This window comes from Dipodomys merriami, unplaced genomic scaffold (genome assembly GCF_024711535.1).
Source record: "Dipodomys merriami isolate MVZ:Mamm:240054 unplaced genomic scaffold, mDipMer1.0.p SCAF_21, whole genome shotgun sequence".
In the NCBI taxonomy this organism is placed as follows: domain Eukaryota; kingdom Metazoa; phylum Chordata; class Mammalia; order Rodentia; family Heteromyidae; genus Dipodomys; species Dipodomys merriami.
Window position 1 is genome coordinate 4,353,802 of NW_027203493.1, and position 24,251 is coordinate 4,378,052.

The 24,251-nt window shown below is 34.9% G+C and overlaps 2 protein-coding genes across 2 annotated transcripts; one reads left to right on the forward strand and one right to left on the reverse strand.

Annotated features, from left to right (window-relative positions):
• Positions 1-15,746: 15,746 nt before the first annotated feature.
• Positions 15,747-16,709, forward strand: Or8u3 (olfactory receptor family 8 subfamily U member 3). The gene has a single exon (XM_070032907.1). It carries the CDS (start codon positions 15,747-15,749, stop codon positions 16,707-16,709), a length of 963 nt encoding a protein of 320 aa, XP_069889008.1.
• A 6,321-nt stretch (positions 16,710-23,030) lies between these two features.
• On the reverse strand, positions 23,031-23,972 carry LOC138833585 (olfactory receptor 5AL1-like). Its single transcript, XM_070031866.1, has one exon. It carries the CDS (start codon positions 23,970-23,972, stop codon positions 23,031-23,033), a length of 942 nt encoding a protein of 313 aa, XP_069887967.1.
• Positions 23,973-24,251: the final 279 nt, after the last annotated feature.

The window sequence follows — 24,251 nt, forward strand, 5'->3', positions numbered from 1 at the left end:
ACTCTCCTAGTATGTATCTTCATAAGGATATTTCACATTTTTAGAGTGAACATATAAGAATATAATTTTGCTGTTTTGAGCCATCCAGTTTGTGGTATTTTAACATCCATAAAATATTAATGCATTATGTTTATCTTTGGTGGACATGTTGGAACCATATATTTATTTATTATTTCATTTATTATTATCTATTTATTATTATTATTATTATTATTATTATTATTATTATTATTATTATTATTATTTGCTGTTTCTGAGCCTTGAACTCTGGGCCTCCGTCTGTCCCTAAGCTACTTTTGCTTAATTAAACCTAGCCCTCCACCACTTGAGCTACAACACATCTTTTTTTGTGATTAATTGGCGATAAGAGTCTCATGGACTTTCCTGCCTGGGCTGGCTCTAAACCATGAATCTCAGACCTTAGCCTCCTCAGTAGCTAGGACTACAGTCATTAGCTGATTCCAGCTATTGGAGCTTATTTAAAGCTAGACTTTGTGAATGTGAACGATCCATCTATTCTGGTCTAAGTGAGTCCTTAACTCTATCTACCCTTCCATTCTGCTATCATTCACTTGGTTCCTGGTTTTGCAACACTTTAGATATAGCCAGGAAATACCTGGTGGAAGATACACAGTCTTTGACAAAAATCCAGTAACATTAAATTTTACTTATATTACCTAACTCAGACTCACCCCTTATTTTCCAAGATATTAATAATCTTTCTTTCAATCTCGTATTTACTGTTTAACCTGAGAGTTTAGACTTTTATTTAGTGAAATGTTTTTGTAATTACAAAGCAAGGAACAACTAAACTATTCATGTTTAGAGTCTGTGCTGTTAGATATTAATTTCTATGTCTCGGATTAATTAAAACATAATTTCTATGTCTCAGATAGATGGCTTCCTACTACCCTCCCCACCTTCCCACAAACCCCAACAGTTTGATGCTATACTTAATGTTTTTCTGCTTTCTTTGAATAATTTGTGCCATGAAAAAGATTCATATATGAATTTACTTTCTGCTTTAGTGTTAATGTTCAATTGACATTTAGTTATGATTATAATGAAGTTTGGTGAGGCATATTTCTTTACCTTATGTATGGTGTATTCACGTGTACATCTTCTGGAGGGATGGTAAAGAACTCAAGGCAAAAGGCAGGAAAAAAGTGCAGTAATAGGAACTCACTGGACATAGATGAAACTGAACTATACTAACTTGTGGGTGGAGATGGGAGGAGGAACTGGGGGATGAATGAGGGAACAGAAGACACTGTACTATACACATTACCTGACTCTTGTAATTGTAATCCCTCTGTATATCACCTCTATAACAACAATCAAGTAAACTTAATTAAAAATGAAAGAAAAGTTTTAAAAAACAAAATCATAACTTACTCATCTATTGTGGTTTGGAAGAGACACAGGTCCCAAAGGCCATTTGGCTGTTGCTGTTGACATCATGGAGAGGTGGTGGAAACTTCAGAAATGGGGCCTTCTTGAAGGCACTGTGCTAGTGAAGATGTGCCTAGAAAGGTTTCTATGATTCACTAACTTCTTCACTCCTTGGGTTTCCTGGATTCCATGACTTAAAAATCTTTATTTGGGCCTGTCCTGTCCATTGTGCTGACCTACCTGATCATAGATTAAAGGCATCCATGGATACACTGTGACTTCTGAAATTGTAAGCCAAATAGATCTTCATGTTGATTTCCTCAGGGGTTGCATAAGTCTATCTTTGCTTCATTTTGGGATTCTCCACATAGGTGATATCATAAACTATCTTCTGGCAGCTTCCATGTTTCCTTAAATATAAAGTCCTATGCGTCTATCAATACCATGAAATGATAGAATTTCATCTTTTATACATCAATGATTATCCATGATACACATACACAAAGTTATCTTTATTAATGAAAATAGTGCTGAAATAGTTAGAGACAGTGATTTTGTTTCCTTTGGATACATAACTAATTTAAGATTGCTGGGTTATATGGCAGTTCTGTTAATAATACTTTGTTTAAATTAGTTCCCCTAACTTAGATTTCTACTAATGGTTTGCAAGTATTTTGTTGAAGCTGTCAAATTGTTTTAGGAATACAGAGTTAACAGTTAGATGAGAAGAATGCTTTTCTGTGTTCTATTGCACAGAATGACTATAATAATTAATTATAATACATCTTCCAATATACCTTGAAGAATGACGTTTGCATGTTTCACCTCAAATACATATGAGATGTTTGAGGTACTGAACATGCAAGTTACTCTGATTTAGTCATTGTACAATCTAAACACATATCCACACATTATGTTATACTCTATAAATTTGCACAATCATTGTGTGAATAAAAAGAAAAAAACAAAGCCAAAACAAAAGAGTGGGTTGTCATAAATGTATGCTAAAATTACCCAGCCAGATTAGGTTTTGGCCTTGTGTGGTCAGTTGGCCAAATTTGGCTCACTGGTACTGCCTCTTTTATTGTGACCCTGGAGCTAAACATGTTTCTTTTTCCTATTATTATTATTTTTTTAATGTCAGGTGTTGGATAAAGCTTTATTTATTGTACAAATACTATACAGAGGGTTTACAGTTACATAAGTAAGGTAATGAGTACATTCCCTATCAAGCACTGTTACCTCCTCCTTTGTCTTTCCCCTATCATCCCTTTCCTTTCCACACCCCCAACTCCTCCCTCCCCCTCCCCAAGTTGTAAAGTTCATTTTCAACAGTGTCTTGACATCTCATTGTTACAATCGGTCAACCTGTATCCTTATTTTAGCATTTTGTTATTTCCCCTTCCTTCCCCAAATTAGAAAAATATATATACAAGATGCAGGCACCGACATCAAATACAGTGTAAACAAGGGTTATTCCGTGGGGGAAGACCATCATAGAGAAACAAAAAAATCACATAGTATATTTTAAATATCTTAAAAACAGTAGCAAGAAAGAAAACACCAATTGTGTCGCTATCTTGGGGTTCATTTCACTTATACGGACATATGTACATAGCTTTTTACCTTTTCTGCTTGTCCTAGAGTTATACTAGTTATTGCAAATAAGGGAAACCATGGGACCTATGTTTCTTGGGCCTGGCTTATTTCACTTAATCTAATTTTTTCCAAGTCTTTTCATTTCCTAACAAATAGGGCAATGTCATTCTTTCTGATGGAGGCATAGAATTCCATTGTATAAATATGCCACAATTCACCATAGCTAGATATTATCTTTAAATAGTTGTGCAAAAAAGTTTCCATTTAACAAAGTAGTTTATGAATTCAGTGCATCTTAATCAATGTTACCCGTTTTAACATTCTCACCATTCCTCTTCTACCAGACTCTTTCCTTATACTTATTTTTGCAGGATATACATTGAAAGTCTTGTCTGTTTTGTCCCACTTCTACTCTGCATTCATCTACCACTTTCCCTTTGACCCCATTCTACTTCTTTTGAGTATCTGCTTCTTGGTGTTTTATTTTGCTGAAGTTTGATTTTGGCTTTTAAGGAGTTACGCTATTTGAGATCTCCCTTGAATCTACTATATTCCAGTTAATAAACTAGTAAACACCTGCCTACCATACAACATACTTACTTATGAGTTTGTAAGCTAAATGTAGTTTCAAATGTAAGAGAAAACATGCATCCTTTGTCTTTTTGAGTCTGACTGACTTAACATCATTTCTCCAGGTCTTTCCATTTCTTTACAAATGTTACAATATTATTATTTCTAATGGATGCGTAAAATACCAGTGTGTATAAATATCACTTTTTTTTAATCTATTTCTTGAAAAGTTTCTTTCTATTCTTTTTGTCCACCATTTTCTTACAAATTCCTAGAGTTTCAGAAAGTAAATGGTGATGGCAATAATAAGAATATCATCCCGGGGCTGGGAAGGTGGCTCAGTGGTAGAGCGCTTGCCTTGCATGCCTGAGGCCCTGGGTTCGATTCCTCAGCACCACATAAGCAAAAAAGAAAAAAGCCAGAAGTGGCGCTGTGGCTCAAGTGGTAGAGCGCTAGCCTTGAGCTGAAGAACTGAGAGATAGCGCTCAGGCCCAGAGTTCAGGCCCCACGACCAGACCCCCCAAAAAAATCATCCCTGTTTTTGAGTGAGATAATTCCATGATTTCCCTGTTAAACATAACAGTGCCTAGTGATTTTTCAGTACATCATCTTTATTATATGCTAATGCTTTTTACTGCTACTTTCTTATACATTATTGATTATCCCATGTGTTACATTTATGAATTACTATTCATTTTAAAATGAAATTTCAATGACATTCTTTTGCCATGATAGTTCATTGAATCATACTAAAAATTTGAGCTAGGAAATTCAAATATAAGAGTGATATTTACATGGTAAAACTATCAGGCAAATAAATACCTTGCCTTAATAATAAATTTAGGCAGTGCTTTTAACCATTTCATCTGTCAGATACAATATTAATTTTCTATTGCTATGTAGTAATACTCTATGTACTGATAATACATGAGTATTTTTGAAGATATGTCACATCTGCTTGTGCAGACCCTGTATTTAAACTTATATTATATATGTATATTTCTGCACTTATATTTATAGTGTGTGTTCAGATATTATTCTGATAACTTTTCTTGTACTGTTTCAGTGGACACGGTTTATAGTTCCTGCTATCAGGTTTTAACATGTATAACATGCAGCCTCTTTTTCTTCTTTTTTCATACTTTATCCTAGTGTTTGTTAGTTGTACAAGGAGGTTTCATCTTCACATGTCCACATATGCATACAGTGTGCCTTGATCAGATTCAATCCTTCTGTCTCTCTCCCTTATCCCCTTCTTCCCTTCCCAAACTAACTTCAGTTAATCCCATCTTTACACACACACACACACACACACACACACACACACACACACACACACACACACACACACACACACACATATAAAGCATTTTGACCATATTCATCCTCCTTCTTCTTCTCTATTTGCTCTTTCTACTCTTACTACTTCCCACCTCCAGAAAAGAACCCATTTTATACTCTGTCATTCATTTATTTTAACGTATGCAAATAGTTCCAAGGGTTTCATGACAGTATTTCACACATGCCTATACAGTATTTTAGCCTACTTTTTGATTTTTTTCTTTATATATAATGAAAGTAAAGCTCGGAAGAGGAAAGAACACAGGTGTCCAATGATGTACAAGTTGTCGAAGGCAGATTTGGAATGCCATTACCTCTCTCCCATTACACACACATCAATCATACAAGTCTCTTAGTCATTTACTGTGTTGTCTTGTATTTATTAATTTTTCATTTCACTTTTTACTCCAAACTCATATAACCTAAAATTCCTTCTCTCTATTTTAGTCAGTACTTAAAACATCCAGTTCTTCAAACATCTATGCTTATGAAGGAATCTGTGCCTATACATGAATACGTGTATGTATTAGTCTTCAGGTATAAACAAACATACTTAAATGATTTCTGTAATATTTTAAACTAATCATTCCACACTTCCCTTCAAGCAAGTTTATTAGTGAATTTTAAAATATCACTTAGTATAACCTTCTTTTTAGAGACATATTTATGTGGCTTATTCTATATCTATAACTCAAGAAAATCATGATCATAAACATTTCTTATTAGTTCAGTTAAAAACAAATACAAACTAATGCACAAATCATATATCTGCTTAATGGATGCAGGACATCCACCATCTTTCTTATTTAAACTGTGCTAAGATGTGGCTTATCCCATCATGCATTTTCAGCATGATGATATCCATATTTGATATTTATTTCAAATATTTATTTAACATTTATTTCCTATCTCCACCTGGATAGAGCTTTTAGTGTTTGACTATTAAGTTTGTTTCATTCAGGGAAGAAAAAAATCCATAATGGCCTTTAACTTCTCTCTAATAGAAACTTCTCATCACAGTACATTTGGGATAAGTACATTTGGGATAGCAGCTGAAATTTGTCATTGAATCAGTAAAAGTTTACTTCATGACAATATTCTTAAATTATTTCATAAAGGCTAATTGTTTCTCACTACAGAATCTAGGATTCTCTGTCTTTGCTGTCTGTGCATACAGTATAACATGAAAAATGTAAGAAGAATGATTCTGTTTCTAGTCAGACTTCAAAAATGCAGAGAAAAGTAAAAAGAAGTGACACTTTTTGTGACTTCCATTCTTCACCTATTGATTTTAATTAAATAATTACCATTCATTAGGGGAAGAGGAACTGAAGTTAGAATTTTCTTGAGCACAGATGATGAACTGTCTCTACGGGTCTTATTACACACCTCTTCACCTCAAAGAGAATTCCCTACCACCGTGTCTCCAAAATTAGAGTTCCCTGCTAATCAGTTTCTAGGGGCCTTATTAAAATAACTGCTTTTTAAGATTTTTTTCCATGGAGATAATGAAATGAAACCAATTTCAACAAACACAAAGTTTCAGCTTTTACACTAGATTAATGAATATGCAATTTGGTATAGGTTTGTTGAGTTAATTATGATTCCTCAGGGACTGTTATTTCCTCTAACTTGGATCATATTTCTCTGGGGACAAAGAAGTATAGATTGAAAATTCAGAACTAAACTTGGTTTGGGCACAGTGTCTTCTACTACTTACTCTTGTACTCTTGGGAATGCTATAAATTCTGAGATCTTAGTTAAAAATGAAAATACTTTTTACAGTACAAGACTCTTGAGGAGTAAACTAATAATTAGTAGTAAACTGTTGTGAAAACGGCAAGTCATTTATACTGTAACTGTTATAAATAGAATGAAAATGTTAACAGTAATAGTAATGATAAGAATAATATTTATTATTTGCCCATTATGTTTCAGATAAAAATGAATGCAAAATACCTGCCATGAGTTTTACAAGGACACCAGGAGAAATGTTAAGTTATCTCACATTTTAGATAAGAAAAGAAATGCTGGGAAAACTTAAATTTTAGCCTCAATCCAATGATAAATATTTTAAATAGAATATTTTAGAAGAATAAATGTTTTTAGATACAACAAATATTTTAGGTTTAATTCAGATTCAATTTATCATCTAAGGATCATTGCTTTTAACTAGTATGGGCCAAGAGAAAGAGGAGATAAAAAGAGTTCTCTCAACTACATAAATAAGTAGATAGATGACATATAAATAGATCTACACAAATATGTATGTACCTGCATATATACACATATATTTTATGTAATTTATAAGTATATAATATATAACATATAACATATAATATAATACATGCAATATATAATGTGTATTATATATTAGCATGTAATATAATATACTTTAATAAATTATATATTATATAAGTGTTTATTTTACATATCACATGTGTCATATATAATACATACTATATATGTATAACATATAACATACATGCAATATACATACATGTTTGTTTATAAAAAGATTAGTATATAAATAAGTCTTATTTAATATTTCTTCTAGTCTTTCCATTTCCTAATGAATGTACAATATCATTCTTTCTGATGGAAGAGTAGAATTCCATTGCGCATATATACCACATTATCTTGATCCATTCTTCCAGTGAAGGGCATCTAGAATATTCTATCTTGGCTATGGTAAATAATGCTGCAATGAACTTGGTTATGCTGATAGCTTTAGTATGGCCTTGTTTGTGCCCTATTGGATAAATGCCTAGGAGTAGAAGAGTTGGGTCATAAGGTAGCTAGCTCTATGTTTAGTTTTTGAAAGAGTGGTTGAAGAAACTGAAATTCCCAGTAACAGTGCAATAGAATTCCCTTTATCCACATCTACATCAGGATTTGTTATCGCTCATTCTAATTGAGGTGAGGTGAAATATTAGTGTTGTTTTTATTTGCATGCAGACCCAGAGAAGAGGTGTCTCTGAAAACATCAGAGATCTAAATCCATAAGGCCATTGGATGGTTGACAGGGACCTCTAAAACAATGAGCCAAAAAATGTTTCTCCCTCTACATTCATATTTTGGGTATTTTCATATAATATCATGAGTCTAATATATTGACTATATATATATGTATATATATGTATATATATATATATATATATATATATATATATATATATATATATAGTTTGATTCTTTCTTTCATCCAAGCACATTTTTAACTTCATGTTTTCCCCTAATCTTAGAATTGACTTTCAACTAAATATTTTCTCATGAAAATTTCAAAGTATTTAGTTATAAAGAAAAATAGATTTACTTAAATGTAATTAGAGATTTATCAGATTCTTGAGAAGGATCAACCCATAATACTTCAAATAAAGAGACTGAACAGGAATAGCAGATGCCTGAAATCTTACAATATAATACAATACTATCATCACTTCTGCAAGTGAAAAGACCCAGAGAGGATCAGTGTCCAATGAGAGCTACAATGTTGTAAGCTGCCAGGAAGGGGCTGAATAAAGGGATGTGTCTATAGTGCTACTACCAAAATTATCTGCCCAATAAAGGGAACTAAAATAACCTGACTTCCTTTTCCTCATGTCATATAATATGTTTCAGTTTCCTATTGATTGTATATAATTTAACCCAAGTATGAAGCACTTGAGAAATGTAACATGTAGAAGTCAAGAGTCTTGTTTTTAAGAGAGGAAGGAAGAAGCCTGCGTCAGTGGTTCTGTGTCTAGAATCAAAGTGTGGGCTCTGTCAATGTGTTGGTGTGTGACTTGCACAAGACAGTTGAACTTCTTGGGTTTCAGTTTCTGTCTTTGAAAATAGGGCTAATAATAGTACTTATGGGATTGTTGAGAAATAAATATGTTAGTATTTCTTAAAAGAGTGGTTGGCATAATAGGAAAGACAAGTACGGAAGCATTTATGGAAATCATTGCAGTGAGGTTCTTATACCCACACATACCTGATATTGAGGAGCCTTGTTTCCTTATCTGTGAAACTAAGTGACTTCAAAAAGCAAGATTTGGGAGAATACAAATAACAACTTATAAGGCCATGAGAAATGCCAACAATGAATTGAAACATGTTTGGATTTATCTGTTGTTTTACTGTGTACCTGTAACATTTTATACAGAGCAAAGTACTTTGTAAATTAGAAAATATATAAATTCATTCATTATTACATTTACATGTAATATGTTATATGTGTAATATATATTACACGTGCAATATATACATGACATATTATATATGTGGCATTTAATAATGTAACAAATATACAATATGTATTTGTTTTGATTTCCCAAGTAAAAGTTGGCAAAAGTGGAAATCAGGGTCAGTATATAAATAGAAAGAAACAAGATACTAGTGTTAGGACAGCAGGAAGTTCACATGGAAGAATATCAATGAAAGCTGTGGGAGCAAGAAGCAGTGTCCTGCAGGGAAGGAAGGTAGTACTGTAGAAGAAAACCTAACATCATGGAAGATCCAGAAAATGCAATATAGGAAGCTTGACTTTAATTTGAAGAATGTGAAAGTGACTGCATCTACTTGCATTAGCTCTGTATTCAAATGGGATTTAGGTTTCCAAAGGTTTTTTAGAGACTAATTGAGATGCATATTTTGACAACTGAAGAAATCAGTGCTATATTGCATTGGAGGTTAGCAATGGAAGGATAAGTAAAGGTGTAGATAAGACATAAAACTTCGGAAGTAAGGACAGAAGGGTGCTGAGGATGACATCCAGACAGCATCAGATCTGGGAGCAGGAAACTGGGAAATTAACCTTGGATGTTTAGAATTTTATTTGCATTACTGTTGGGCTGCTTGGTCTTGATCCTAAGTATTTGGAAACAGACTCCTGGTGATGAAATCAAATGAAATCAATACACAGACACAGACACAGGCACAGACACACACACACACCCATTACATATTTGTTGCATTTTAAAATACCACATATTTTATATATTACATATATAATATTTATATTTGTTGCATTTTAAAATACCACATATTTTATTTATTACATATATAATATTTTGCATAATCTATTGCATCTATAAATATAACATATAAATATATAATGGATTTATATCTTTTAATTTAAAAGAGTTGTCTAAGAGAAACCAACTTATTAAAACCCAATTTATAAATTATGTTGAGTAATAGTCACTGCTAAAAAAACAAAACCAAACAAAACAAAAATTCTTGAAGACCTGGAAGAACAAACTGCTGAAAAGAAATAGAACCCAAATCTGAAACCAGTGAGATAAAAGGAAGAATTATGAAGAAGAAAATGTGGTGGTATTGCAAAAATCAAAAAGTGAGACAATATATAAGATCTTCAACTTTCAGATAAGATTCAGCTGAGAAAGAAAAAGTTTTATTATCGACATAAGATTTCACGGATAACATTGAAATGGCTATAGAATAACTTTGAAATGCTGAAATAATGGGAAGAAAGCTAGACTGGAAAGATCAGCCAAAGAGATTGTGAAAAAAGATAATTTTAGAACTGCTATAAGTTATGTAAAACACATACACACACACACACAAACACACACACATACTCACACACACACACCACAACACACCTAATACTTAGATCCTGAAATTGGGGAGGAAGCTGAATTTTACCATTAATCAGGAACATTTCCATGTTTTAGTTTTGAAATAGAAAAAGCAGTTATGTGTCGGGGCTGGGAAGGTGGCTCAGTGGTAGAGCGCTTGCCTTGCATGCATGAGGCTCTGGGTTCGATTCCTCAGGACCACATAAGCAAAAGCCTGAAGTGGCGCTGTGGCTCAAGGGGTAGAGTGCTAGCCTTGAGCTGAAGAGCTGAGGGACAGCGCCCAGGCCCAGAGTTCAGGCCTGACTGGACCCCTCCTCCCCCCAAAAGAGAAAAGGCAATTATGTGAGATTTTATTATATTATAAAATGAACGTTCCAAAGTATCAGCAATCAACAAAAGAAAAATACCAGTCTTTTCTATTAAAAAGATGAATATAGGAGGTTTAGAGAGGAAAAATTATAGGTTCAGTTATAAAATTAGGATGAACTCTAAGATATAAGTAATTAGGGATAAACATCTCAGAATGACAAATCAAATTCACATCTACACAGGCACACACATGGGTACACACACGTACAGACACAGGTGTGTGTGTATGTGTGTGTGTGTGTGTGAGAGAGAGAGAGAGAGAGAGAGAGAGCGAGAGAGAGAGCAAGTTAGTTCTGAAGAACACCAAAAATAATTATTAAAAAATGGTGACACAATGACCACTAGAAAGCTTTAAGTAATTTTCCATATCCACTGATACATATAGAAATCTGCTTGTGTATATAGAGTGTCTTGACTTTATTTATGCTATCATTCTGTCTCACGTTTTTAAGAAGGTAACTTTTTTGTTTTGTTTTTTAAGCTTTTAAAATATGTTTTTTATTGTAAAAATAGTGTACAGAGGGATTACGGTTATATGATTAAAGTTATGAATACATTTCTTATTGAGCATTGTTACCTCCTCATTTGTTTTTCCCCTACCATCCCTTCCCCTCCAAGTTGTAAAGTTTGTTTTCAACATAGAATCTTGTACATCTCATTGTTACAGTGGGTCAACCTATATCCCTATTTCAGCATTTTGTTTTTGAACACTTGCTACTTACCAAGGAGTCCACTAAGCCTTTATATAATGTAACATTCAATACTCACAAAAACACTTACGGAAGTTTGTTTTTTGTTTTTGTTTCTGTTTTACTATTTAAGATGGGGGAAATTAAGAATTAAAGCAAATAGAACTTTGCCCAAGATTTTGATTCCAAAGATTTTAGCATTATTTTTATCAGTTCAAAAAACTTAAGATTTTTAAAAAAATCTTCACCTAAGCATTATTATTTATTATGTTGTCTCCATCCAGAAATAAAGACCACATTGGCTTTTAAGGAAATATCTAATTGATATATTTAAAGTGTAATTCCTCCAGGAATACAAACAATTTAATTTTTCTCAATCCCCAATATAATTTATCCAGTTGATGTTAGATGGAGAAAAGCATGGAAAAAATATCTCAGCTTTCTTATACCTCTGGAGGTTCACGTTTAGATCCAAAGGGACCCAAGAAATAATAAATCATCCAAACAACTTCAGGATGAGCTCATTGGGATGAAGGTTAACTGCTAAGCAGGTGAGTAGGATGGGTTCTGGCTTTGGAGACACAGGCCTATGCTCCATACACCCCAGCTCCTCTTTAGAAGCATCAAGTCCCATTGGTGAGCTGCTTTAGAGTATTAAATAAATTCAGATTACATCCTAGCTACATTTCATGAGCCTAGACCTTTTTAGCACTCTCTAAAGGAAATCAATTTTATTTAAATGTGAAGTTTATCATATGCTCTCTCTTTCTCTGTGTGTCTTCACTCCTTAATTCTTAAATGACCTCATGTTGTTAGGCAGAGAACATGTTAAAATTTACTGTCCTTCTTGCAGCAAAACTCATAAAATAGAGTTATTTTATATGATTTAGAGTATAGATATGGGGGAAAAATGAGAATTTTTGGCTAAAATTTCTCTGTGAAAGAATTTCACCAACATTGGAGTCTCATGTAATTGTTCATCATCTTTGGGGGGAAATCCCTAATCTTTGTTTCCATGGCATTTGGAAACTTGGCATTTGGAAATTTGTTATTTTTGTTTTGGGGTTTGTTTGTTTGTTGCTTGTTTGTTTTCTTTGAATTTGAAATCCACTCATTTCAACATCCCAGGCTACAAATTAGATTATTTGTCCTCAGACTTGACAAATATATTTTCCTATTAAAGAAAGACCAGATGCATACAGTAATTTTTGAATCCTGAGATGAAATAAGAATCAATAGATGTATCCCTTATCTACTATCTCACCAGAAGAGTGACTCCAGTGGAATCAGTCTCATTCCAGAACATTCCAACATTTTTCATATGCCAGGCCAGAGCATTTCAAACACATTTTTGTGATGAGTAGAGGGAGCATCTTGTGGCTGAAGTCACTGGATTTGAACACCTTTAATACATGTTCTGCAGGGTAATAGGTCTCTAAGCGGTATAAAGAAGACAAGCTTGGTGCAGCCCTGTAACCAAGGAAAAATTCTTGAAAATACAGCTAAAGTTCAATGCAGAACTAATGTGGCACCAGGGAGTAAATCATGAAATATTTGATCCATGGAGCCATGGATTTCGCTCAATGCTCATTTTCTTTTCAGCCCTTGATGAAGGTGAATTTTTTTCTCCAAATCCTCACTTCTTTGTCAGATTCCAATACATATAGAACATTCCATATATAGAACAAATTCTTAAGAAACCAGGTCCATTATTTAGAATAAGAGAGAGATTTACTTTGTTCAACAACTAGGTTTACAATCTGGATAAACAAAATAAACTCCCACCTAGAGCCAAATAAATGAATCTGCTTGGTTACAGAGCCTGCCAACCACAAGAAAAGCCTTTAAGATGACTTTTCATGAATTTTAATGCTAGGTAAAATAATTAAAAATGATATTTCTAATAGAAATGAGCAATTCCAATTAAAGCAAAAAGAAACAGAGTGTTCTCCACTTACTCCTTTGAGTAGTCCAAGTTTTCCATCGAATAGTTTAAATAGATGCTCTGATATACTTTTTGTATGATATATATATAATATATATGGACATTAAAATTATTTATGTGTCCGTGTGTTATATAGTGTATTTTATCTATCTATCTCTCTATATAATGTTAACATATATATAGTGTGTTTTTGTGTGTGCCTGTGTTATATAGAGTGTGAAAGAGGAGAGAGCTTATCTTACTCTTCTATATCTTACTATATAAAAATCTTATATAAAAATGATTTAAATTACTGTATCTTCTGGTTTGTTTACAAATCGTAATTACAAATTACAAATAGTCATTAAAGATAAATTTAAGTTCTCTGCACTAATGAGATATAGTTTATTGGTATAGATATTGTTGAAGACTATTACCCAAACACAACCAGGTTCCAGAAAGCAAACTTGCTATCTCTGTCTTCAGGGGCCTGAGGAAGGAAAATCATGAGCCTACACTTAACCTGGGTTACAGAGTGAAGCAAGGCCCCAAGCTAAGACAAATGGAGGATAGCTATGATTTTAAACAAAAAAAAGGATTCAAACATAAAGGATTGATTTCAAAAGTTGCCTTGTCAATTCATCTTCAAAAACAGCAAATATAGAAATAGACAAGTGAAAACTGGCCTTCCTAAAACAAGCTTATCCTTATAAGTCCAGTCACAGAAATGACAATAGGGCTTGGGTGGTCTGGCTCACACCTCTAAGTCCAGATATTACCTGAAGCAGAGATGAGGCATATTATATCTCCAGGACATTCCAGCCCCCCAAAATTAGGGAATGTAATCCCAGCATTCTTGAAAGTCTATGTAGGAGGATCAAGCCTTAAAATCCTATGCAAAAAAAGCGAATTTCTTGTTTAAAAAATAACTAATTCAAGATGGCCTGGGAACTTCGCTCAAGTGGTAAAGTGTTTTCATAGTAAGAATGAAGTACTGAGTTCAAATCCCAGTATTCCTAAAATAAATAAACAAGCAAAAAATAAATACCACCAAAAATCTGTTTTGTATATGTACATTTTCCCTTCCCACCTAGTTAATTTAAGTGTGCATAATTTATTTTTGTCATTTATCTTTTCACAGAAAAATAATCTTGCCTAATGTTAAAAACTTTAAGTACTTGATATTATAAAGGTAAAACATATATTTCTAGGAATTACTCTTGTTTCACTGTAATAGTTTTAAAGATAAACTCCAGAATCTCAAGATAATTTAATATAAAGGCTATTATTTGGGTACCAGAGTCTTACCATTAAAATCCTAGCTACTCAGGAGGATGAGACCTGGAGAATGGTGGTTTTGAAGTCAGCCTGGGATGAAAATTTCCTGAGACCCTTACCTCTGATTAAATAGCAAGAATTCAGAAGTGGAGTTGTGGCTCAACTGGTAAAGTGGTAGACTGAGTCACACAAAGCATCATCACCATCATCAACAACAACAACCAGCTAATGATTTTAATATGGAGGAAAGTTTTAGAAAAAACCTTGCTTTAGGAATAATGCAACTCAACAACAAACAATCATTTGTTTTGGAAAATATCTCTGCTCAAAATGTTCCATGATTTTAAAGATTTCCTTTACAAATTAAAGAGATGTGCACATGAATAAAGAAATGTATGCATTTCCTTGCTCATGTAATTGTAACCCCTCTGTACCGTATTTTCACAATAAAAAAACTTATTAATAAAAAAAGAAATAGTCATTGAAATGATGAGTCATTCAGAACAATGTACACAAATCAAATAGCTGGTTTTTAAAAATCAAAATCAGGGTATTTGATAAAATAATCTCGAATCCTACGGTAGTATCTTAACAGACTTTTGAAAGTATTTTGCCTGTGTAATTTTTTAGTTGATCCGATTCAGGTTTCTAGGTAGAGCTGTTATGCAATGCCACTGGGAACTTTGATTTTTCACTTCAATATAGTATGTTGATGTCCCACTTTACTAAATATTTGCCAGCATTCATGCTCTCAGTGATTTCTGGCTTCTCATAGGATTCCCTCGGACCTGGTCTGAATGTACTTTAGATTCTCTACCCATTTTGGAGTTCTCATTTTAAAAAAATAGCTCAAGAAATTGGAATACATTGCTATCTACGAGAGCGCAAGCCAACTCAGTCAGCAAGAGGACGCCAGCAATATGCTCCACTGACTGGCAGGGGCCATGAAGAATGCACATTTCCCACGGAGACCAAATTCACAAAGTCTTGCCAGCGCACATGGCTGAAGCGAATGTCACCTATGTCACCGAATTCATCCTCAAAGGGATTACAGACCGGCCAGAGCTCCAGGTACCCTGTTTCGTGGTGTTTTTAGTGATCTATCTGGTGACGATGCTGGGCAATCTTGGGTTGATCATTTTGATCAGGGTTGATGCTCGACTCCATACCCCCATGTACTTCTTCCTCAGCCATCTGGCCTTTGTCGACCTCTGTTACTCCTCGGCCATCACCCCCAAGATGATGGTGAACTTCGTGGTGGTGCCCAACACGATCCCTTTCCACGCGTGCGCCACGCAGCTGGGCTGCTTCCTCACCTTCATGATCACCGAGTGCTTCCTCTTGGCCTCCATGGCCTATGATCGTTACGTGGCCATCTGCAGCCCCCTGCACTACTCCACACTGATGTCCAAACGCGTCTGCCTGCTGTTGGTGGCGGTCCCCTACACCTACAGCTTTCTGGTGGCCCTCTTCCACACCATCGTCACCTTCCGGCTGACTTACTGCGGGCCCAACGTGATCAACCACTTCTATTGCGACGACCTTCCCCTCCTGGCCCTGTCCTGCTCCGACACGCGCGTGAAGGAAATCCTCATCTTCGCCTTCGCGGGTTTCGATATGATCTGTTCCTCCTCCATCGTCCTCATCTCCTACCTCTTCATCATCGCTGCCATCCTGAGGATGCGCTCCACCCAGGGCCGACGCAAGGCCGTCTCCACCTGCGGATCGCACATCGTGGCTGTCACCATCTTCTACGGCACTCTCATCTTCATGTACCTGCAGCCCAAATCCAATCACTCCCTGGACACCGATAAGATGGCCTCCGTGTTCTACACAGTGGTCATCCCCATGCTGAACCCGCTGATCTACAGTCTCAGGAACAAGGAGGTGAAGCAGGCCTCCAAGAAAGCCTTGGAGAAAGGGTGCGAAACCTTAAAACTATTAAAGTCAAGAAGACAATAATGTAAACCTTCCCCACCCCCAAATCTCCCAACTTATAATGTCATTCTTTCCCAATCCATGAAAAAAGAACTGAGAACTGTTACTTACACCAACTTTGGTTATTTTCTGTGAAGACACAAGCTGGTCTCGGAAAATACATCCACTGTCTAGAGTCCAGTTCACTGACAGAGGTGCAACACACGTCTGTAGTACTGGACCTCAGGAGGTGGAGGAAGGAGGACCATGTGTTTGAAGTCATGGTATAGGCTGCAGAGAACTTTTCTTCACAAAGCAATGCCTTGACCAACTGCTTCTACAGACCACACAAGGCAGGTTCAAATACGAATATAGAGGATCTCAAACAATGGAGGAGATAGATTATTTATTAGAGCCAAGAACTCTGGATATCATTGCTTGGGTTTGAAAAATGTTTCCTCCGCTTATTACTCATGTGATTTTTGGACCACCAACCTTAATCTGAGTAGCTGACTATGATTCCAGTCCTCAAAAATGATAGGATGCATTGGTTTGTCTTTTCTTTTTTTTTTTTTGTTTTTGGGTCCCGTCGTGGGGCCTGAACTCTGGGCCTGGGCGTTGTCCCTCAGCTCTTCAGCTCAAGGCTAGCACTCTACCACTTGAGCCACAGCGCCACTTCTGGCTTTTTTTTCTTTTTGCTTATGTGGTGCTGAGGAATCGAACCCAGGGCCTCGAGCATGCAAGGCAAGCGCTCTACCACTGAGCCACCTTCCCAGCCCTGCATTGGTTTTTCTTGAGGATTATAGAGGTTAATATTTAGTCTGCTTTGAAGTATATCCACTTTAGTATGCATTTTGTTAGGTGTTAGTTACATGAATATTTGTTATATAATGCTAAGGATAATCTGCTGGACTTTCAGAAGCTTACCAATCATTAAGGGACACAGATAAAACCTAGTGGAGTTTTCTATTCTCTCAGGCACTTAATCAAGTAATGCTATTTATGATAAGCAAACAAAGCTAAAGGATGTATAGATTTCATTAGGAAGTGATTACTTGAAAGTTGCCTGATTTCACATAAAATGTAATGTGAAAATTCCAAAGGAGAATTCAAGTCTAGCTGAGCATTCTTTTCTTCATTTTTTAGGATTTAAATATTTAAGATACTAAATTATTTCTTTTTTGTACATTTTTATTGTAAAAATGCTGTACAAACGAGTTACAGTTACATGAGCAAGTATTGAGTACATTTCCTATTGAGCATTGTTGCCTTCTCCTTTGTTTTCTTTATTATATACTTGGAAGAACATAGCTTACGAGAAATTGTTTATAAATTAACATATTCAACATATATCAGTGCTTGTCTAGTGACAAATAAGGGTGGCCATTATGACACTAGTCCCCGCTGTGAATTCAAAATATGTTTGTAGAACAAGATACATAAATAAAAATAAGTCTGGGAGTTTTATATTTTAATATTTAAGGAAAGAATTAAGCTAGCACTTTACTATTATTTATTATGTTGCATTTTAGAATATTATACTTGCTGTCACTTAAAACAGAGTCACAAGTTTGTAAAAGAAGATAGTTATTTCTTCTGCTGAAGATCAGCATGATCTTCATGAAGATTTGCATGACCAAGATATGCTGCCATTGAGTTCCACTGAGTTGACTAACTTCTCTGTGTACTTTATTTCATTTGTTTTGTTTTGAGGCCATATCTTAACCCAGACCTCAGCCTCACTAATTCTGGCATTACAGGCATGTGCCAACAAGCCTAGCTCCTAGAATTAAAATATGTGTAACCACTGGACATGTACATGAAAATGCAAAGATATAACCCATTTCATATAGGTATTTGAAATAAAAAATAAAATAAAAATGATTTTTAAAGTAAATTAAAAATATTTAAAAAGTTAAAATAAAATGAGCTTAACAGAGGATCCAAGTGTTTCTACTTACAGGTTGTCTTCTGAGTGCATGTTTATATGGACAGATTAACAAGACATTCTCACTCATTACAAACATGACAAACAACATTGTCCTGAACACTTTTTATTTTTATGAGTAAAGAAATCCCAGGCTTATAAAATATTGATGACTGATTTGAGGGACACTGTAGTTCTGGGGAGTTTACCGAACTTTTATATTTCATGCAATTATTTATGACAGTCCTGCTTAAATGAGTGGCAAGTTTCATGTCAACACACAATTTTAATCCTCAACAACTACACATAAAGCCAAATGGAAGTTTTCTTCAGACAGGAGCACAGTCTCCAGTGCACTGAGTAGGGAGTTTATTTAGGTCATTGGTGATATAGTTGTATAGTTGTATAGTTCAATGCAGCCCCTACGACTATGGTAGAAGTTGCATAGATGACTTGACTCATCTCTTGGCTAAAATTCCTCAGTCAAAATATCACAATTAGCATTCTTCAGTTTATTAGATAATAAAAATAAATACAATTGTTGAGCACTCGTGGCCCATGACTATAATCATAACTACTTAGAAAGCTAAGATCTGAGGATTGCAGTTCAAAGCCAGTTCCTGGGAGGAAGTCCATGAGATTTTTATCTCTGATTAACCATTTGAGAACCAAAAGTGGAGCTGTGGTTCAAAGTAGTAGAACACTAACTTTGTGCAGAAAAGCTCAAGGACAGAGCCCAAGCCCCAAGTTCAAGCCCCATGACCCACAAAAATAAGTAAGTAAATAAATAGTTTATTTACAAAGGTAAACAAGTATTTGATGCTTTAATCTCTCTGTCTGTGGTCTCTGTGTGATTTTCATATGGATTTCAAATACAGAGAGATGGAAACAACTGAAAGAATGACATTTTAGAAGAGTCCAAGATTTGCAAAGATACAGTACTATTTGTAAAGAAATGGAGAGACTTGAAAAAAATCATATTAAGTGAAGTCAGTCATACCCAAAGATACAAAGATTGTATGCTTTCCCTCATTTGCCATAAGTAGAATGTACAAGTAAGTACACTGGATGGTAAAGATGAAAAAAGTAAACTTGGACATCATAAATTATACAGGTTTCTAGATATTCACAAAGATGAAAGCAACAGAAGATTTTCTCAGGAGAGGATCACAAACGCTCAATAGCTATGTACATATGGTTGTATAACATGTTTATTGAAATAACCTCCCAAGAAATAGGTTTAGCTTTTATAGGAACAGCTAAGGCTCTGGATATGAAGGATACGAAATATTCAATCACTGCATGTCCACAGAAGAGAAATAAATGCAGAATGCTTTCTATCCTCCATATGCTGACTTCTTTATTTTACTTTTTGGAGAAGATAAGCCAAGTAGGAAGGTGTACAATTTCTGTTCCTAAATTAAGTTTGTATTCATACATTTTTCTTTTGATGTGTTCTAATTTCTAATTTAGGGATAACATTTTTGTGAGTCACCATGCAATGTAAAAACATATAAAAGCCTAATGCATTACTGGTTAGAATTAAAGATAATAATTAAAAAATAAGTTTGATAGTGATTTTCAAAATTGAATTCAATAGTCATACTTTGATTTTTTATCTATACCTGGAATATTTGCATTCTGAAACACCGATCTCAGGTGTTTTGGAAATTAACTGAGACAACTTGATTAGAAGTTGTACCCACTACAGGACACAAGAGAAGCAGTTAGTGCATGATTACTTTAACTTAAAGACATATGGAACTAAATGAATTTTATTAACTCAAACAATGGTGGCCTATTTGTTTAACAGAAAAAATATTTTTATGTAGTATGTAGAAAACAAATCAAAATATATATAAAATATTTTCTGTAATTCATACCACACATACACATATGCAGCAGGGAGAAAGGGTTGAAAGTATCAGAGAGCTAGAGAGAGAGACAGAGAGAAAAAGAGAGAGACAGAGAGGGACAGAGAGGCACAGAGAGACACAGAGAGAGACACAGAGACACAGAAACACACAGAAAGACAGAGACACAGAGAAAGAGAGGAGAGAGAGAAGGGGAAAGGGAGGAAGAGGGAGAGAGACAAATAGATGCAGATTTAAAATAATATAATTGTTTTAGAGATTATATCGAATATGAACAGAACAGAATTCACATGCCTGGCTAAAATCCTACCCTGATATATAATAGCTTTGTTACCCTGGGCAACGTACCTCTCTGTACCCAGTGTTCTCATCTGTCAAGCAGAGATAATAACATAGGACATATTGCATAGTTATTTTTTAAAATATGATAATTTTAAAGCTTTTCTTTTCTTTTCTTTCCTCAGCAGAGATAAAGGAAAGATTTTATTGCGTAGACTCTACTTCAAAAATCATTTGAGAAAAGATTTGCAGAACAACTGATTTCCCATTCTGTAGATGATTATCTCATTCATGATATTCCCTAGGGTATAAAGTCATAACTTTAATTTACAGAAGAAAATAAATAGTTAAAGTGTACTAACACAGCTGTATGTTAGACAAAGGGCCTATGTAAACTTTGTTATATTTGTCATTGATAGGTCCTTAATTTGACTAAGGTTTCTTAATAACTTTTATGTTTATTATAGGTCCCATGGTTTCCCTTCTTTGCAATAACTAGTATATGTCTGAGTCAAGCAGAAAAGGTCAGATAAGTTGATGTTAGGGGAATGAACCCCAAGATAAGTAGTAAATGTTTTTTTTCTTTCATGCGATTGTTTCTAACACATTTATAAGATTATTTCTTTGTTGCTTTGTATGTCCATCCCCCACGGTATAACCCCTGCTTTCACTGTATTTGATGTTGGTATAATTTGTGGAGGGGAAGGGCAAAAACAAATTGTTTATATAGGGATACAGGTGGACCCATTGCAACAATGAGATGTACACGTTTTTATGTATAGTTATTTTATGATTAGACAAGTTAATATTTATAAGTAACTCAAAATAATGCTTGGCACACAATAAATACAGTATTTCATCAATAAATAAGAAAAATTAAAATGGAAAAATAAATAATTTGTTATAAAAAATTGCAATGAGGAGTGAGGATTTTGCTCAATGTTAGGGCACTTTAGGTATGCAGGAGGACCAGGTTTGATGTCCAATGCTAAGAAAAGAATTATAAAGAAATATCATAATGGAATAATTCCTTTTTTATTTTTATTGATTTTACAATTAATAATATTATGTCACCAAATATTTCAGAGAACAAACACCCAATCACCTAAAAAAATCAATGTTCTAAAAGTATCACTGATCTTCAAGTTCATTACTCACCACTGGCTCAATTTGACTATGAGTATGTGTTACTTTTTGTGTGTTTCACAAACTTGACACATCCATTACAATCTTCTTACATTTGCATTCCTCTTTAACAATCACATTTACTTCTATAGAAATGAAGTATCACTGTATCTGCAGATGCAGAGGTGGGTATTTAAAGATGAAAAATTTTGCTCATTAAGTCACCTATTAACTACAAAAGTGCAAATTGTTACCCAAAGTATCTCAGGGTCAAAAATCATAAAAATAAGACTGTACAGGAATGAATTGCATTGCTAAGAAGTTATTCACTGACATGATACAATGCAGAATGAGTTAGTAAATATTGCAAGTCAAGTGAATTCTGGGGTACTCTGTCTGTCATGAATGCAGAATGGAGGCCTATGGAAAACAGCCAGTCTGTAAACATTGTTATTAAACTTTGCTATTTTCCCAGGGTGTCTTGAAATATAAGATAGAAGCTGAGCCAGGCACCAGTGGCTAACTCCTGTAATCCTAGCTACTCAGGAGGCTGACATCTGAGGATCATGGTTCAAAGCCAAACTGGGCAGGACTGTTATCTCCAATTAACCATCAGAAAACCAGAAGTGGCACTGTGGCTCAAGTGGTTGAATGCTAACCTTGAACTGAAGAGCTGAGGAACAGTGCCCAGCATTCAAGCCCCATGACCAAAAAAAAAAAAAAAAAAAAAGAAAGAAAGAAAGAAAAGAAAGAAAAGGTAGAAGTTGATCTATTTCAACTTAACACAAATTTAAATTTCTGTGTTGGACTTGAGATACTGTTTTTTTCAGTTATTAGAGAAATGCTGTCAATTATTAAAGATATTGTGGATAAGGTTATGATCTCTCCCTTTTAGTATTATTTTAAAACTCTCACTCTGATTCTCTCCTCTCTCTCCATTCTTCCCATCATTCTCAATTTAAAATTCACCAACTCAAAATGTTTACAAAGTGATTTTCATGTGGAAACCACTAGAATGAAAGAGTGGGCATTTACAATACCATGTCTAAGAAAGGCCTCTCCAAGTAAAGGACATGGGCTTACAACTTACCAGATTTGTGATTCCCTGTAAGAAATAGCTCAAATCAAGGTCAAAATCCTTGAGCCTCAATAATTCTTAGGTTATTTGACAGCCAAACATAACTTTTCTTTCATTCTCTTCAGGGAATTTTTCACTTCTTGATTCCTCAAACTATAGATCAGTGGATTTAACAAGGGAATCACTACAACATAAAACACAGAAGCAAGTTTATCTGTGTCCAGCGAATGACTGGACTTAGGCTGTAGGTACATAAAAATGATTGTCCCATAGTATATTGTGATGGAAGTCAGGTGGGATGCACAGGTAGAAAACGCTTTCCTTCTCCCTTCAGCAGATTTCATCCTCAAGATAGCAAACAGGATGAAGACATAGGAAATGATCATAATCAATAGAGAGCAAAGGGTATTGAACCCAGCAATGATTAGTAGCATCATCTCTTTGATACTTGTGTCAGAACAGGCCAGCTCAACTAGAGGCACATCATCACAGTAGAAGTGGTTGACCCTATTGGAGTCACAAAAGGATAACTGAAATGTTGCCAGGGTTTGTGCAAGACCCACAGCAAATCCATACATGTATGTACTTGCCATGATTTGAACACAGAGTTTTCTTGGCATGAGAATGACATAAAGGAGAGGATTGCAGATGGCAACATATCGATCATAGGCCATGATGGAGAGCAAATACAGCTCAGAAACCAAAAAGGTGATGAAGCACAATAACTGCATGGCACAGGCATAGAATTTTATACTTCTCACTTTACGCAGAAAATTCACAAGAGTGTTTGGGGTGATAGAGGAGGTGAAGCAGAAATCAATGAAAGCCAGATGTGTGAGGAAAAAATACATGGGTGTGTGAAGCTGAGGGCTGATATGGATTAGCACCATCAATCCAAGATTACCCAAAGCACTGCCTAAGTAGATGAGCAGGAATACACCAAAGAGAATGACTTGAAGCCCTGGATTATCAGTGAGCCCTAGGAGGATGAACTCAGACACCACTGAATAATTTCCATGGGCCATGGAACAGGTGGAAAAGCCTTCTACAGAAAAGTCCTATCGATCACACAATCTGAGTGATGTTCCTACCGGAACAACCAAGTGTAGATCAAGAGATGTTTATGAAGCACTGATCCTATTCATTCATAGGAATGTCTTCATCTTGAGCCAGCTTTCAGTCTTCAAGTCATGCAGCTCTACAAAGTTCTGTGAAGACAGAAAGTTGTATTTTAAAGTTTTATATAATTTATTAACTGAAATCGTATCAGTTATGAGTAAAAGAGAAAGGATTGAGAATTATAT

Coding starts and splice junctions, on each gene's coding strand:
- LOC138833585 (XM_070031866.1), bottom strand. CDS start 23,972: ATGGCCCATGGAAATTATTCAGTGGTGTCTGAGTTCATCCTCCTAGGG.
- Or8u3 (XM_070032907.1), top strand. CDS start 15,747: ATGGCTGAAGCGAATGTCACCTATGTCACCGAATTCATCCTCAAAGGG.